Below are 15,016 nucleotides of genomic sequence, written 5' to 3'. Positions count from 1 at the left end.
GGAAATCAGATCTGAGCCCTGAAATCCTTATTCAGCATGAGTTCCTCTTGTTTGCATAGGAACTCTAGTTTGCCTGGCTTCATTTGAAATAAAGATAACAGGAAATTTCAAGGCAGGATGAGGTCAAGGTCCCTTGCTTTGGGGCCAGCAAGCCCTGGGAGGACTCTTGAGTCAGAACATCCCGTCCTAGGAGGAGGGTGAGCAGAGAGGGAGAGCATTTGCCATGGCATGTCAGCAGTATCCTCTCTCTAGAGCTGCATCTTCAGCAGGCAGGCTCAACACTGAAACTTTAGAAAATACTTTCTTAGTTTGAGTTGAACAAGTAGTTGTCAGGCTGTCATTGACACTCTGATACTTGAATGGATGCTTTTAGCATGCAGAGAAAGAGGATAAGGCCACTAGTCAGCTTGTTAGTTTTTCCCTAACATGCTTGTTTTGAGCAAGTTGCTGTTCTGTTCCAGGGTATTGCAGGCTAAGAGAACAAGATGATCTGGTTTTGTTGTTGCTTTTATTTATTTTTTTAAAAAATGCCTGTGATTGCAGGATTATTTGCGTTAAAATCCACAGAACTCAGACAGAAAAGCCTGAGTTTGACCTCAATCATGTCAGCATGGTTAAGGGGTCACTGGGAGGGGCATGCAGGGGTACTGAAAATTCAGTTTAAGATCAGAAAGAAGCTCAAGCATTTGAAATAGGAATTAGTTTTCTCTGCTTCCTCTATCATCATAACAAAGCATGCTTGTGTGTAAGAAGCTATTTGTTGCTGGTTTCTCGGACTTTATTGTGTTTTAGGGCAGAAGAAAGAAGGAAAGATCTCACTCTATTGGTTAGCATTTGCTTTAGAATTTTATATATATCTTTTTATAAACAGTCTCTGGAGTGAAATCAGACATATTTAGATAAAATATTTCTTGCCCTGAAACAGGACTGATAGAAATATTAACAACTGTTAGAAAGATAGATGCCTGCATCTCACTTCATGCTGTTGAAGCCTTTAAATCACTATATTAGCCCCTCAAATGGTAAACAAAAAGACAATTTCCTAGCTACCATAGTAGAAAAGAGACTGCTATTTATAAGCAACCTGTGCCTTTAATTATTTTATTAATATTGCAAATTATAACCGACAGAGCAATTAGGGCTGAATATTACCCCAGGAAAGCGGCTTGACTAATGTTGATCATCCTGTAAATAGATGGAATTTAGTTTAACAGAGGAAAAAATAGGTTCCTTGTGGTTTATCTTATTAAGGTGATTTTCATTATTCCAATGGTGATTCCCACACCTTTAAACTAAACTTGGTAATGGACAAAAAGACAGAGCTGCATTGGAATGGTGAGGGACTTAGAAGATTTCTGATTCTGTCATGAAATGTCAATTTTTGAATTTGCTTAATTTGGCCTTAATTTATCCCTCAATGAGGTAATTCCATAGTCTTCCTTCCTCTGAAGTATGTCCGTTGGATTACCTTAAAACCCTCGAATCTCTCTGGATACCTTCTGTTGCACCACCTCAAATCTACATGCACTTAACATTAAGGGGCTCTAATTTTCTTCTCCCTTATACTTACTTTTCATCAACATAAATCCATTGACATTAACGGAACTGCAGCTGACTTGCTCCAAGAAAACCAGATTGAAAGAATTAGACTTATAGTGTCCAAAGTCATATTCAATATTCTAAAAGTGACCATTTAAAGATTGTTTCCTGCAGAAATGAATTTATTTCCCTTGACTATACCTTACAAGACAGCACTGTTGCTGCACGACCTAACAGGCAGAAAGATTCTGAGCATGACAGAATCTGCCTTTAACATTTAAACTGCAATGCTGTTCAGGAAACTACATGACTAATTTTTAAAGAATTACAGCCACAGATATTTTTTCCAGTTCTTCCGTTTGTGCTTAAAAAACAAATCAAACTTTAATTTTCTGCCTTTTTCCCCCCAAACACTGAGGAATACTTAGGATACCTTTTAGCAAAACTAATGGAAATACCTCAAGAAAAAATTATTTTAAGACAGAGAGAACACAGATTTGCCACCATGTTTTCCCACTGCAAGGGTTGCTATTCACATACAAAAAATTTAAAAACAAAAAACAAAACCAAACAACAGTCGACCTTTAATTATGTTATGGGAGGCAGCAATATAGGTGCTGGAAAAAATACCTCCTAGCATAAGCAAAAGTCAAGCATAAAGCCACAGACATAATAAAGTACCAGTATTTTATCCACCTAAACTTTTCTTTCACAAATCAAATTACAGGATTCCTGTAAAGTTAAAAATCTTACTGTATATATTTTTAAGTGTCTCCTCCCTTTTATTCTGTTACTACCTATACCCTTCATTGTTTACAATAAGACAGAAGTCCCTCATCCTATTGGTTTTTGGCTGCCTCCTCTGTTGTTTGCTGTGTGTGCTGCATGTGTGAAGTTCCTACACTGAAATTACAAAAGAAAACTAGTAAAAGAAAGTGAGCATCATTTCTTGCCTTGACTGTACCATGGAGCCTGCCAAAACTAGGGTTGAAGTTTGCTGGAAATGTCATTAATTTTAAATTTAGGTTAGTTCTGAACCAGACTGGAAGATTGTATTTTTTAAACTCTTTCCTAAAGACAGGAATGGAACTAATCTCACTGAGCAGTTGCAAAGAGCTGAGCAGTTGCAAAGAGCTTGGGAGTTTCCAGTCCCTAAACGAGGTGCTAACCAACTACTGCTTAGCAGAAGAGACAGCCACATTAGCCCTGAGGTCAGAAACTCTCAATTTTCAGCAGGTCCTTCCCTACAGAAAAAATACCAGGAATTTGCAATCCGGCAGAATGTGGCATGCTGTTCAGAACCAAAGCTTACAGAAAATGTAAAACTACCTCTTCTCTGGTGTGCGGGAGAAGAGTCAAGACTTATGAGCTGCTTCTGGATCTGTAGAAATTCAAAGGTCTCTTTGAAGAGAAGCTGCTAAATTAATGTATACCATGATTAAGTTACAAAAGATGTACCCATCATTAACCAATTGAAATGATAAATGCTTTCTAACCACCTGCAAAATGAGAGGATATTTTTCAGGTTTTAGATCCTTCTGCATGACAAGAGGGAGACAGAAAATTAAGTAATACATTGTTTAGAAGCAGAGTGCTTAGCTTATGTTTGACTAGTAATTAATAGATGTATTGTAAGTAAGAAACTAATTATAACTAACTTCATCAAGTATTTCTTAGTATAGATATATTGTATGTTAAAAATTTCCCCAAATTGTAACTAATATGTAATAATTGTGTGAATATAAGAAACGCAAGTGCATCCAGTCATTGGATCACTTATGGAGAATAATTCCCAGAGCTCCCCAGCGCTGTCAATAAAGAACGCCTGCTTAACAGTACAAATGACTTTTGCTGTGAAGTTTATTTCTCCATTTCATCTTTTCTCAAAATGATCCGTGCAAGGAGGTCACTCTGATTTAACTCTCTCCATGAAATAAAAACAATTTCAGGCCAGAAATCCGCTCCTGACAATGGCACACGTGGAAAAATATTTTGGTGAGGTTTGGTGTGTATGGGCTGCTCTGACACAGAATTCAAAATTCTGGAAGCAGGCAAGGCATTGTGTGCCTTACAGCCAGAGTAATGCCACAGCAGGGCACAGTAAGCCATGCTTTCTGTCTTGGGTCAAATATGATCCCAAGTGGATTTCACTAGTATCACTGAAATCCTCTAGGATCAGCTGGAGCTCTAGCTCAGTGACTTTAAATATTGTGCAATGCTCCTTTCAGCTAGTAGAGATGAAATAGCCTTTCTTATAGCATATACTACGCAGTTCTTACTCCTTCTTGCTCTTTCAAGACCTGTTAGATGAAGACATTAGCTCAAGCATGAAGAATTAAATCACTAGAACAGACAATTTATTTGAACTCATTTGAACCCAGTTATTTTACAATTCACTTGGCAGCACAAAACCAGGTGTGTGACTATACATACAGTGAGGACCACCAACACAGATGTGGACAGAATCTACCCTTTTCCATTTTTTTTTATTCCAAGTCTCTGTCATTCATGGTGACAGAAATCTACCTTTCAGGTGGCTGTAGTGAAGACAAGCTTCTTAGGCCTGACTCTGGCTAGAGCATCGAGCACAGGCTTCAGCTGGGGTATGTGCTTTTAGAAGAGAACAGCTGATCCACACAGTGGAAAATAGCAGGTGTGTATATCTCTGTCTGATAAGGCTAGAACATTACAAGATTTCTTGTGTGCTGTCTCCCAGCTCCAATTCTATTTTACTTTTTTAAACATAGATACAAAGCTCAGTGCAAATCTTCACAAACTGCAAGCAATGTGTCTTAAAAAATGCCAAAGGAAGCTCAGTGCATTCTCTGGCACTGTGATTGACCTAACCTACATCTCATTGACACTCCTAACAATTAATGGCCTACATCAGTGACAACCCTGAAGGCTGGTCATACACACAGTGTCCATACTCACAGTTTTCACAGCGATTCCCCGTATAGCCAGCCAGACAGGCGCATTTGTAGGTACTGCTTTTGTCTAGAACGCACGTTCCATCATGAAGACATGGAGATGAAGAACAAGCTATAGAAGAAAAGCAAGATGTTCATGGTGTCTCATAGGATGGAGGTCCTGTCAATTTTTCCTCATGATGGTTGTGTCTTGTGGTAAATTACATATTCTGGTTAAAAGTTAGGAAGACACAGTAAAGCGCCTAATGCATATCAAAAGGACTTTTGTTCTTCTTTCTTACTTCCTGGAGAGGGGATCTTATAGGGGTAGGCAGTTCTTTTCCCAGCATTCATCACTTACTCTTACCATTTTCCTTTAACTGTATTCAAGTGGTGAGAAAGGTTTGTGGAAGAAAAATGATTTACAGTGAGCTCCAACAGTGTTTAGAGCTTAGCCTAAACTAAAGAAGTTTAATATCAACCTACATTTCTCCTGCCATTCATCTCAGAGTTTAGGGATAAATTCTGGGATTCGTGGTTCTGGTGAGTTTTTTGGGTCTTAGATCTTGTCATCCCAGATCTTTGGAGTTGCTTTGCCCCTGAGGAGCACTTCTTTGGTGTTGGGCTCAGGAAGCTCTGAATGGTCATGGTGACCCTAGGTTTGCCAGGTAAGCTCTTGCACACCACAAGTCTATTAGTGACACAGATCGAAATGTACATATTGGCATAAATTAGTATTAGAATGTGTAAATGTACCATTTCATATCAGCAAATTCCACTGTGCAATAACACACACTTTTTTTTTGTTCCTGCTCTAAGGGGAGGTGAGTAGAACATAATTTACTCTCAAAAATACAAAGAAATCATTTCCATTTAGATTATTTTCCAAACTGAGTGTGGGTTTTAGCAGACAGGAAGTAGAGCCAAAATCTCAATATTTAGACCCAGTTTAAGATTCAAGTAACTTCAACACCTGAGGAGTTCAGGATTTGATGCCCTGCTTCAAGTCGATCTTAACAAAACAAGAATCTACAGCAAAGTTCACATCTGGATCCATATCAGCAGTTGAGTTCAGTTTCAGCTCACATTGACTACAAAACTTATTCCTTGCCATCTTAAGGAATTATCCTAGCATGCCTGATGACTTATGGATTAAACTTTTAAATCAAAATTGCTAGAAAGGTCTGCATTCTAATTAATTTACAGATTATCTTTGTCCTTCCGTGCTAAATACACTGATTACTTTGGTTATAACAGAAATATGAATCTTTGTACCAGCTGCTGAGAGTTGCAACCACAAGCAAACAGCCTTGGGGGATCTATGGTGAGGTTGTGTACTATTCACAGAATCACAGAATCACAGAATGTTAGGGATTGGAAGGGACCTCAAAGGATCATCTAGTCCAATCCTCCCGCCAGAGCAGGAACACCTAGATGAGGTTACATAGGAATGCATCCAGGCAGGTTTTGAATGTCTCCAGAGAAGGAGACTCCACAATCTCCCTGGGTAGCCTGTTCCAGTGCTCCATCACCCTCACTGAGAAGAAGTTCCTTCTCAAATTTAAATGGAACCTCTTGTGTTCCAGTTTGTACCCATTGCCCCTTGTCCTATCATTGGTTGTCACCGAGAAGAGCCTGGCTCCATCCTCATGACATCCACCCTTTACATATTTATAAACATTAATGAGGTCACCCCTCAGTCTCCTCTTCTCCAAGCTAAAGAGACCCAGCTCCCTCAGCCTTTCCTCTTAAGGGAGATGCTCCACTCCCTTGATTATCTTGGTGGCTCTGCACTGGACTCTCTCAAGCAGTTCCCTGTCCTTCTTGAACTGAGGGGCCCAGAACTGGACACAATATTCCAGATGCAGTCTCACCAGGGCAGAGTAGAGGGGAAGGAGAACCTCTCTCGACCTACTAACCACCCCGCTTCTAATATACCCCAGGATGCCATTGGCCTTCCTGGCCACAAGGGCACAGTGCTGGCTCATGGTCATCCTGCTGTCCACCAGGACCCCCAGGTCCCTTTCCCCTACACTGCTGTCTAATAGGTCGTTCCCCAACTTATACTGGAACCTGGGGTTATTCTTGCCCAGATGCAAGACTCTACACTTTCTCTTGTTATATTTCATTAAATTTCTCCCCGCCCAACTCTCCAGCCTGTCTACGTCTCACTGGATGGCAGCACAGCCCTCTGGCGTGTCAGCCACTCCTCTCAGTTTGGTGTCATCAGCAAACTTGCTGATAGTGCACTCTATTCCCTCATCCAAGTCATTGATGAATATATTGAATAGTACTGGTCCCAGTACCGACCCTTGAGGCACTCCGCTAGATACAAGCCTCCAACTAGACTCTGCCCCATTGACCACAACTGTCTGGTTTCTTTCCTTCAGCCATTTTCCAGTCCACCTCACTAGCTGATCCACACTTCCTCAATTTAGCAGCAAGGATGCTGTTACATTTAAAGCATTCTCTCTGTTGCAGTCCAGAATGACAGATATCAGAGTCAGCAGTTTTCCTTGCAAAGACTTCACTTGAAGCACAATCTTTGAGTCTCTTACATCCAGATGGCTAAAGACAAGAAATATATAGATAACACATATGGATTTATCTGGAGGTTGCATGTGGCAATGTAATAGCAATTAATACATGGCTGGGCAATTAATATCTTCCAGGTCTCATTGAAGACTAAGATCTGACTAAGGACAATAATTCATTTGTTAAAAGGAATATATATGTGGCAATTATACTGTATCAAACTAACGTGAAAACTGAAGGGAAGGAGAAGCAGAAGAGCCTGTATAGACTGATATTTTGTAGTCACTGGTTTGAAGCCAGTGAACTTTCAGCTTTGCCCTTGTCCCAGCCTTATTTCATGATTCTGTAAAAGTAAGCATGTCAAGGGAACAGGGGAAGTGCCAGATACTGTCCTTGAAAACACTTGATACTCAAGAGCACAAAATATTTTTCTTTTTAAAGGAGTCTTGTTTTCCTGGCTTCAGCCAAACAACATGGGACAGTACTATAAAAGGTTAAAGCCCCTATGTTGTGTCAAAAATCGCTAGCTTGGGGTTACAGAAAGTAAAGCATAATTGAAATTCAATGACAAGCTTTCATTTAACTAGATCCAGCATATGTTTAATCCCTAAAAGCCTCTGATGCTTTTTCATCTGCCCCTCATCCTTCTCATCTGAAGTCTGTTGAGTGACTTCTAGTCATTCATGCCAATTGCTGGTTTCCATTTGACACTTGGTGTGGGATGGGACCCAATACCTGCTTCCAGAAAAGGTGGTGCAGCAGGTTGTGTGGTTTCGCCCTTTAATAACTACACATGCAGTGACTTTTCCTAAAGGGAATATAGGCTTTGCAGCTTATTTTGTATGAATCAAAACCTTTCTGGCAGTTAAACTGGTGACCTCTGTGCAGTCAGCGCCACTGCTTCAGCAAGCTATGACTTGTAAGACAACACAGAGCTCAGAGTAAAGGAAGATTGGAAGCAATTCAGTTCTGACACCACAAGACATTTCTTCAGTCCTCTCCATTACACCACTAAGGTGCTGGGGATGATATCAGATCAGCTCTATGGCCTGGTCCAGAAACTGTAAGCACAACTGCTGCTGCTGTTCTCACCTGCAGCACAGGAAATTGCTGTAGCAAGCCCTGTGCAATCTGTGCCAGGGACCTCGGCTTTTCCGTAGTGCTGTGTACAGAGGGAAATTTCAGGGGAAATGCTTCAGTTGGCAGTGTGCTGCCAGAGCTTTCAATCCTGTGCTACCACCACTTTCGATTCTATGCTGCCTCATGCACACTGGATTCTTTCTCTAAACTGTCCTGCTGGCCAGGTTAATGCTTCACATAAAAAGACACTGGGAGTGTTTTAAAAGCCTTTCACTGCAGCCACACATTAGGCCAGAATAGACTCATAATAAAGTGCACAATAAGACCTCACAAACTCTAAGAAGCCCTTTGCAACGTGCTCTGTGTGGTTTATGACACCCAGCCTCAGAATAATTACGACTGAAAATGGGGCGGAAATAAAGTGCTCAACAGTATTCAAGTACCAAGTGTTCCCTGCTGAGCAGAGAAAACAGAATCGGTTCAGCTTGCACTCTATGAAAAATGTTACTTCCCTGAATGCAGGCAGCCCTTATGCAACATAGCCCACACCATATTCATTTGTTCTATATCACCTCTCCTCTTGCAAGCCAGGTGAACTATCAATAGCTACCTGCTCCTGCTGTGTTACTAACTAATGTAACATTTGAAGAATAGGGAAGGCTAAGAAATGGCATAGGCACTGCATCCAGCAGTATGTGCATTTCAGATTGCTAGTTACTCTCCTGGTCGTTGTTAACAGCTGATCCATTGTAGGTTTTTGTATTACTTCCTGAGCCAGATAAACCCTGGATGACCTCATGAAATATGGGTCATCAGGATGTGCAGAAGGCAACTTATGGTGAGTCACAGATCTTGCAGGGTTTATCTAAGGCAAAGCAGTACATTCTGATTAGCCTTCTGTGCCAGTACTGGAGAAAGATTTGATCAAAATTCCCTACATAGCTAAACAAGGAAGATCCAGGAAGAGCAGAGAGGCTGCTTCAAATGCAACAGCAAAATGAAGAGCCAGCTACACTTTCAATGTTATTTTGCAGCCAGAAATAAATGATGGAAAGCAGTGTGGGGGACTCAAGCACTGAGTACTAACAAAAACACAGGAATTCTGAAGCCCTGCTCCTGACATTCATAGCACTGAGTTAATCACAGAATGGGAAATGCCTTTTCTCAAACAAAATAATATGCCCTTTGTACACACTTTTTTAAAGCCCTAATGGTATGATATGTGAGCCAACACAAGAGTCATGTCAGGGCATTTTCACTGAGCTAATTATTATGCCTTGCATCAGGTTTTTGCTAATTGAGATAGTGACTCTGCTCCTGCACACAGCATTAAGCAATTCTACAATTGCAGATACACATGCCTCTTCCTCTATTTCCTTCTGTGCCCTTAGTTCTCAGATTCAAACAGAAAAGTCTCACAAAACAGCAGATTTCCTGTGCTGGCTGATGTCCTTGTTCCTCACATGGGTAGAAGGAATTCAGTCTTTGTTAGAAGAGTCTCATATTCTCATGCCATCTGACAGCTTTTGAATCTTCCCTGCACTGACTTTGTGTAAGTTGCAGTTGGTAACACAGCATGAAAGTTTTTAATGAAGCAATGGAGGGAGAGAGATTAGTGAAACCGAATTAATGAGAATGATGGCATGTTCCACTTTCGAATTATTTTACCTGTAATTTCTTCAAAGACAGCATGAAATCCATCAAAGTTCTTAGATCCATCAGACTGGAAGAAAACATGGAGTGAAGACCCAGTGCTTCGGATGGGAGGCGGCCTCTCATTTCCACAGAATTTCTTAATTATTCGGCTGTCCAAATTGTCCCCATCACGGACCTCCACATAGTCATACTGGCACATGTAGTCAAATTCCAGGCTCAGCATGTAAAATCTTGGGAAACAAGGACACACGGTCAGACTGCATACTCTGCACCCTGACTCTGACATTTAGTTATGTTAATGCCTCCCCTTCCTCAGTGAATCAACAAGTCCCTAATCACATGAAGTCCCTCTTGCTTCATCTCAATTTTTGCATCATGATCCTTGGAAGCCAACCCAGCTCTACACAGTTGCTCCATGAGAATATTTAAGTGGCAGAAAAGTGAAGTCTAAATTGAAGTCATACAGTCTGCTCACATGTGCCAGGTTCCTAACCACATTACAATGTTAGAACTTTCATCTAGGGTCAGACACTGTAGAGGGCATATTTCTATCATAGATGTTTGCTAAAAATTGTTCTAAATGAAATTCTAAGTACTGAAAGTAACAGTATCAAAGACCAAGGCTTAAAAGCTCTTTACTTTGTGATGTTCGGAAGTTGGCAATTACAAGGCAAGTACAAGGAAAGCTTGGGAGTGTAACAAAAGCAGAAATAGGCAGAGAAAGGGAATCTGAAACACTACAGCACATTTTGCATTAGAAAGCAAAATGGTAGTAAATCCCCAATGTCTAGCACTTGCCCTTCTTTTGAGGGCAGAAATAAGGGACTGGAGTTGGTGCAGAAGGGAAATGTTTAAAACCTTTTCCCACAATGTCTGTGTTTCCTAGCTTTGATCCAGCCACTGTGTGAGGCTCTTGTTTGTTAACAGCAATGTTATATGATGCTGTTTGAATTCAGTGGGGCACAGTGTCAAAGCATCCCAACAGAATATGAATGAGAAACAGAGTGAGAAACACCAAGTGCCTCTGGAGAATAAGCAATGGCTAGAGCTGCCTTGGCACAGCAGATACGAATGAGAAGATCTGGGCCTGGGAGAGGCCATACTAACTGTTCAGTAGAACATTTTATAAATGAAACTGGTTGTGTACTCGGTCTTCCTGAGAACTTCTAAGGATGCAGACGTGTGTATTTAGGATTAGGCTAAATGTCCCACATTGCCTATTCCATCATGGGCCTAGTGATTTGCAAAGACTGCATTTTCAAACCAAAGAGGTGAGACAAATTTCAGATCTGCTGCTGGATCTCATGATCTGAAGACACAAGACTATACTTGAGCCTACTTCCTGTTCTTCTCTTCTTGGGACTCAGGCCCCCAAGTTAGGGAGGCCCCCATGTCATGTGAAATGACCTTTCTTTGACAACTCATGAGCTGACTTAAGAGGCCTCTTCACTCAGTAACCTTTGTTCAGGTCACATGGTTGGTTTTAGAGCATCAGGAGTACACTACATAAAGAGAAACAAATGAGCAGTCGTACGAAGCTATACCAATGGAGCAGAGATCTTCACTTTTAAATCATCTAGTGGAATGTAGAATAAGAAAAAAATAACATCTGCTTTTAATATGCATTACAGTGAGATCAATTCAACTTAGCTTTGCATAAAATGCATGAGTTGAATTCTACTTCTGTCAGGTTTGCCAGAGACTCACAGGCATTAGGTTATACACTACATCTTCAAAACATTCTTTCACCAGTGGATCATACCCCAGGGACATACCCTTATGGAAGTTATAGAGCAATACAAATTAACCCATTCATCCTTGATACATTTTTCAGGCTAAAGATTATCCTGACTCAATCCTAAAAATATTTACTGGTTCTCTGAACTGTTACATTTCTGATCAAAATTAAGCATGCGTGTAAGTACAAAAGGAAAATTTCTGGGATGCCCACCATGTAATGGGAGCAGTATTATTTATAGATGTAAAGGTAAACTCTGTGTAGCAGTGTGTTCCTGAATAAAGAATATCAAGAGATACTCACACAGAGTGAAGGCATGGAATGAAAGAGCCACACACGGAATATTGGTTTTAATTGTTTGCTTTCCCTGCTTTAAAAAATGATGGAAACAGAGTGGAAGATATAAAAGGCATGGGGGTTCTGATTTGCATTTTATTTAGCATATCACAGCATTGAAGCAGATACACTGACTGATGACATGGAAAACCATGATTAAGACTCAGAACTGGCAGGCCAGGAAACCTGCCAAAGCTTTTCAAAACCTCTTGACTACGGCCCAGTTGATGGGACCCTTAACAGACCACGAGGTCTATTGCTGTTTAAATCACAGGTACAGGCATGTCAGGAATGTCAGTTCCCTCACCTCTGAAACTGCAATTATGTCATAATTCTCTTGGATATTATGAAACTAAGCATGCTAATTTAGTGCTATGTGTCATCAGACACAAAAGGGAATGCAAAGTATTGTATTGATTTCATCTGTGTCTGCAGTGTGAATACATTCACCAACCTCTCTGAAGAAAGCTTCTAGCTGAAGGAAAATATTTAAAACTGCATTTCTGCTGAGGCATTAAAGAAAAATATTTGAAGTTGGTGAGATACTTCTGCTGTGGTATGACATCCCTGACATGGCTCAGGCTGAGGGACCCTATACGTCACAAGCCAAACAAAAAACAAGGCTGGAAAAAAGGCAGAGAAAACAAACTACTGCCACAATCTGGGCACCATTTATCTAAACAGCTCTGCTTAAACAACTCCCAAAGGACTGTGTGGCACAGCTTGAAGCAAAGGAATATTTATCCGTGCTCCTGAGAGTTTTACTCTTCCAGTCCTGTGTAAGCAGAGATAAACCACTTTGTTCTCCTGCATCACATTGTCCCCATCTCTGCCCTTGCAAGCCATCAGAGGAACAGGAAACAGGATTTGTGCACAGAGAGAATGAAGAAATGAGTTCTTTTGTTAGCAGTTGTGCTGATTCAGAGCAATGTTGGCTGTGCACTACTGCTGTAAGCAGAGTTAGCACCCCCAGAGGGGATCAGTGTGTTTATATGAAAATACAGCGAAAGCAATGGATTCAGCATGGATGGCAGACCCAGGAGGAAGACTATGGTGGCCTGCTTAGTTGTACCTGCCCTTCTGTGTAGGAATGGCCTAAAGGAGAAGGTTTAGGTTAAATGTACCAGTTTTTCACAGTATCTAACTGCTGAAGTACCTCAATGGCCAGCTTTGAGGTGGTCCACTTTGAAAACCTCGGCTCTTTCAGAACACACTCCAGGGCTGCCTCATGTGAGGTAGATATAGTTCCTCATGTTCTCTATTTGCCTTGGAGGCTTCTTCCTATGCCTCCTGACTTGCAGGGTGGCAGGATTAAGTGTGGACATTCAGGACAGTTCCTGATCTTTCCCTAGAAGTGTTGTATCACCTGCTGGGATCTTTAGGCACCCAGACATCAAGCTCAGCTCAGGCTGAGAACAGGGCTTCAGGCTTCTCCAATGCTGCCCAGCTGAGATAAATGCAGTTGCTGACAATAGAAGGTTGGTAGCTCAGGCTTCCCTCTTGGAGATTTTCACAGTTGAAATGTAACATTATGTCACAACAAGGAGATGCCTAGTTTTGTGTTTGTTTAACTGTAGGAAGGATGGACACAGGGAGAAAGGCACTCTCTGAATTACGCCCTTATGTTAAAGTTTTGCAAAGGGGAACAGAGTGAACTGTACAGATCTCATGTGAGACTAGCATATTCCTAGCATGCATGTGAGAGGCTCTCAGAGTCTAGAATGGAGGTCTGATTTCTCAAAAGAGTTAGTACATCTGTTAGCTTACTTCACAGCACTCCTCATTCCCCTGCCTTGAGAATGGATGAGAGTCTCCTTAGTGCAACCACAGTAAGTACTGCTTTTTCTAGTGTCCTTTGTTAAAATAGCCTTTCCTCCCTTTCTTGTACCTTGTGCTTGGTGCCACCTGGCTGTCAACTCTACACAAAGATAGGTGCATTCACTAGTGATTGTGCATGCACAGGATCCATTTCCACTGCCACACTCACTCCCACAAGAATGAAGACGGTGACAGCTGTAGATCCTGAAGCACTTTTTAAGACTTACAATTGACAAAGCCTTGTTCAGAAATGTAAAAAATACCAGATTACCACCTCCCTGAGTTTGTGCTGTGCAAATCATACACTCAGACGACATCTTTTAAAAACAAGGTAAGTACAGCTCATATCTTCAGAGACTGATGAAAAGTTGTGTCATGAGAACAAAATCTCCTCCTCACAGCATTACTCCCAAGTGTCACCTACACATTTCTCCAGAGTCAAGAGTCTCCAATGTTATCCAGGCAATAATTGCACCTGCTTGTAACTACACAGTAGGCTTGCATTTGCAAGTCTGAAAAAAGGGCATTAATGTGGGAATGCCACAAGCTATTCTATTCAATTGATTTATCTTCTTCTCATTAAATATTCTCTCTTTAAACATATAGGAAGAAATCTGTTTGTGTATCTAATATAGTTCTTTAGCCTGGGCTCCAAAGCTGGTGAAATACTGATGTGAAGGCTTTAGCTACTTTTATTATATTAGCTAGTGGGCTTTGAATACAATCCCCTGCCAAGCTTTCTGCTGCATGTGTGAGTTCCCTGCTACATACACATGAAAAGAATATTAATTACCCCAACTGGGGGCTCTCCTGCACTAAGCAGGATACCCAATCAAGAACTGTAAGCCTGAGTCAGCAGGGACAGGTTAACAGGTCTAAGCATGCACACATCAGAGGACCAATGACTTGCAGGAGAACCAGTCACATCCTCCAGACACAGGAATGGTAAAAGGAACAACTAAGTCTAGTAGTGAACACGGCTGGTAAAAGGTGAGAAAGAAAAATAAGAGGGAAAATGTTTGCTAAATGCAAGGTAGGTCCTATCAGCAAATCTCTCCTGGCATAAGTCATCATATCAGAATGTTCCTACAGCTTTTATTCAAAGAATATCTCAGTTCAGCCTAGTACATTCTTCAGAAAATACTAGGTGCTTTAGTGTCCAGGTCTTGAAGAGACATTGTGCCAAATATCTGAGAAATTCTCCTTAGCATCCAGCTGTCCTAAAAGGGAATTGAAGGCACAGCACTGATGATTTGTGCAGTGGCTGCCCATCACAAGCTAGATGAGGGGAAAGAGCCAAGGCACCAAATGCAAAGCGGTGGCTCCCAACTGCTGACCCTCAGTGACTCTTGGTTATCCAAATGCCCCAATGACCACCTGAAACCAGTGCTGGCTGAAAGTCAGT

At 41.2% G+C, this 15,016-nt stretch overlaps 1 protein-coding gene across 2 annotated transcripts in view; it reads right to left on the bottom strand.

The window, feature by feature from the left end:
* The window catches only part of PAMR1 (peptidase domain containing associated with muscle regeneration 1), a 77,211-nt gene that overhangs the window by 37,805 nt on the left and 24,390 nt on the right, over positions 1-15,016 (bottom strand). For both annotated transcript variants that reach the window (XM_065635482.1, XM_065635483.1), the window contains exons 5-6: positions 9,732-9,949; positions 4,474-4,581 (exon numbers count right to left, since the gene is read on the bottom strand). In XM_065635482.1, the coding sequence (XP_065491554.1) occupies positions 4,474-4,581; positions 9,732-9,949 (326 nt within the window). The remainder of the gene's footprint in view (positions 1-4,473; positions 4,582-9,731; positions 9,950-15,016) is intronic.

This window comes from Caloenas nicobarica, chromosome 5 (genome assembly GCF_036013445.1).
Source record: "Caloenas nicobarica isolate bCalNic1 chromosome 5, bCalNic1.hap1, whole genome shotgun sequence".
Taxonomy (NCBI): domain Eukaryota; kingdom Metazoa; phylum Chordata; class Aves; order Columbiformes; family Columbidae; genus Caloenas; species Caloenas nicobarica.
Note: the sequence above shows the minus strand (reverse complement) of the source record. Positions and strands in the feature narration are given on the sequence as shown.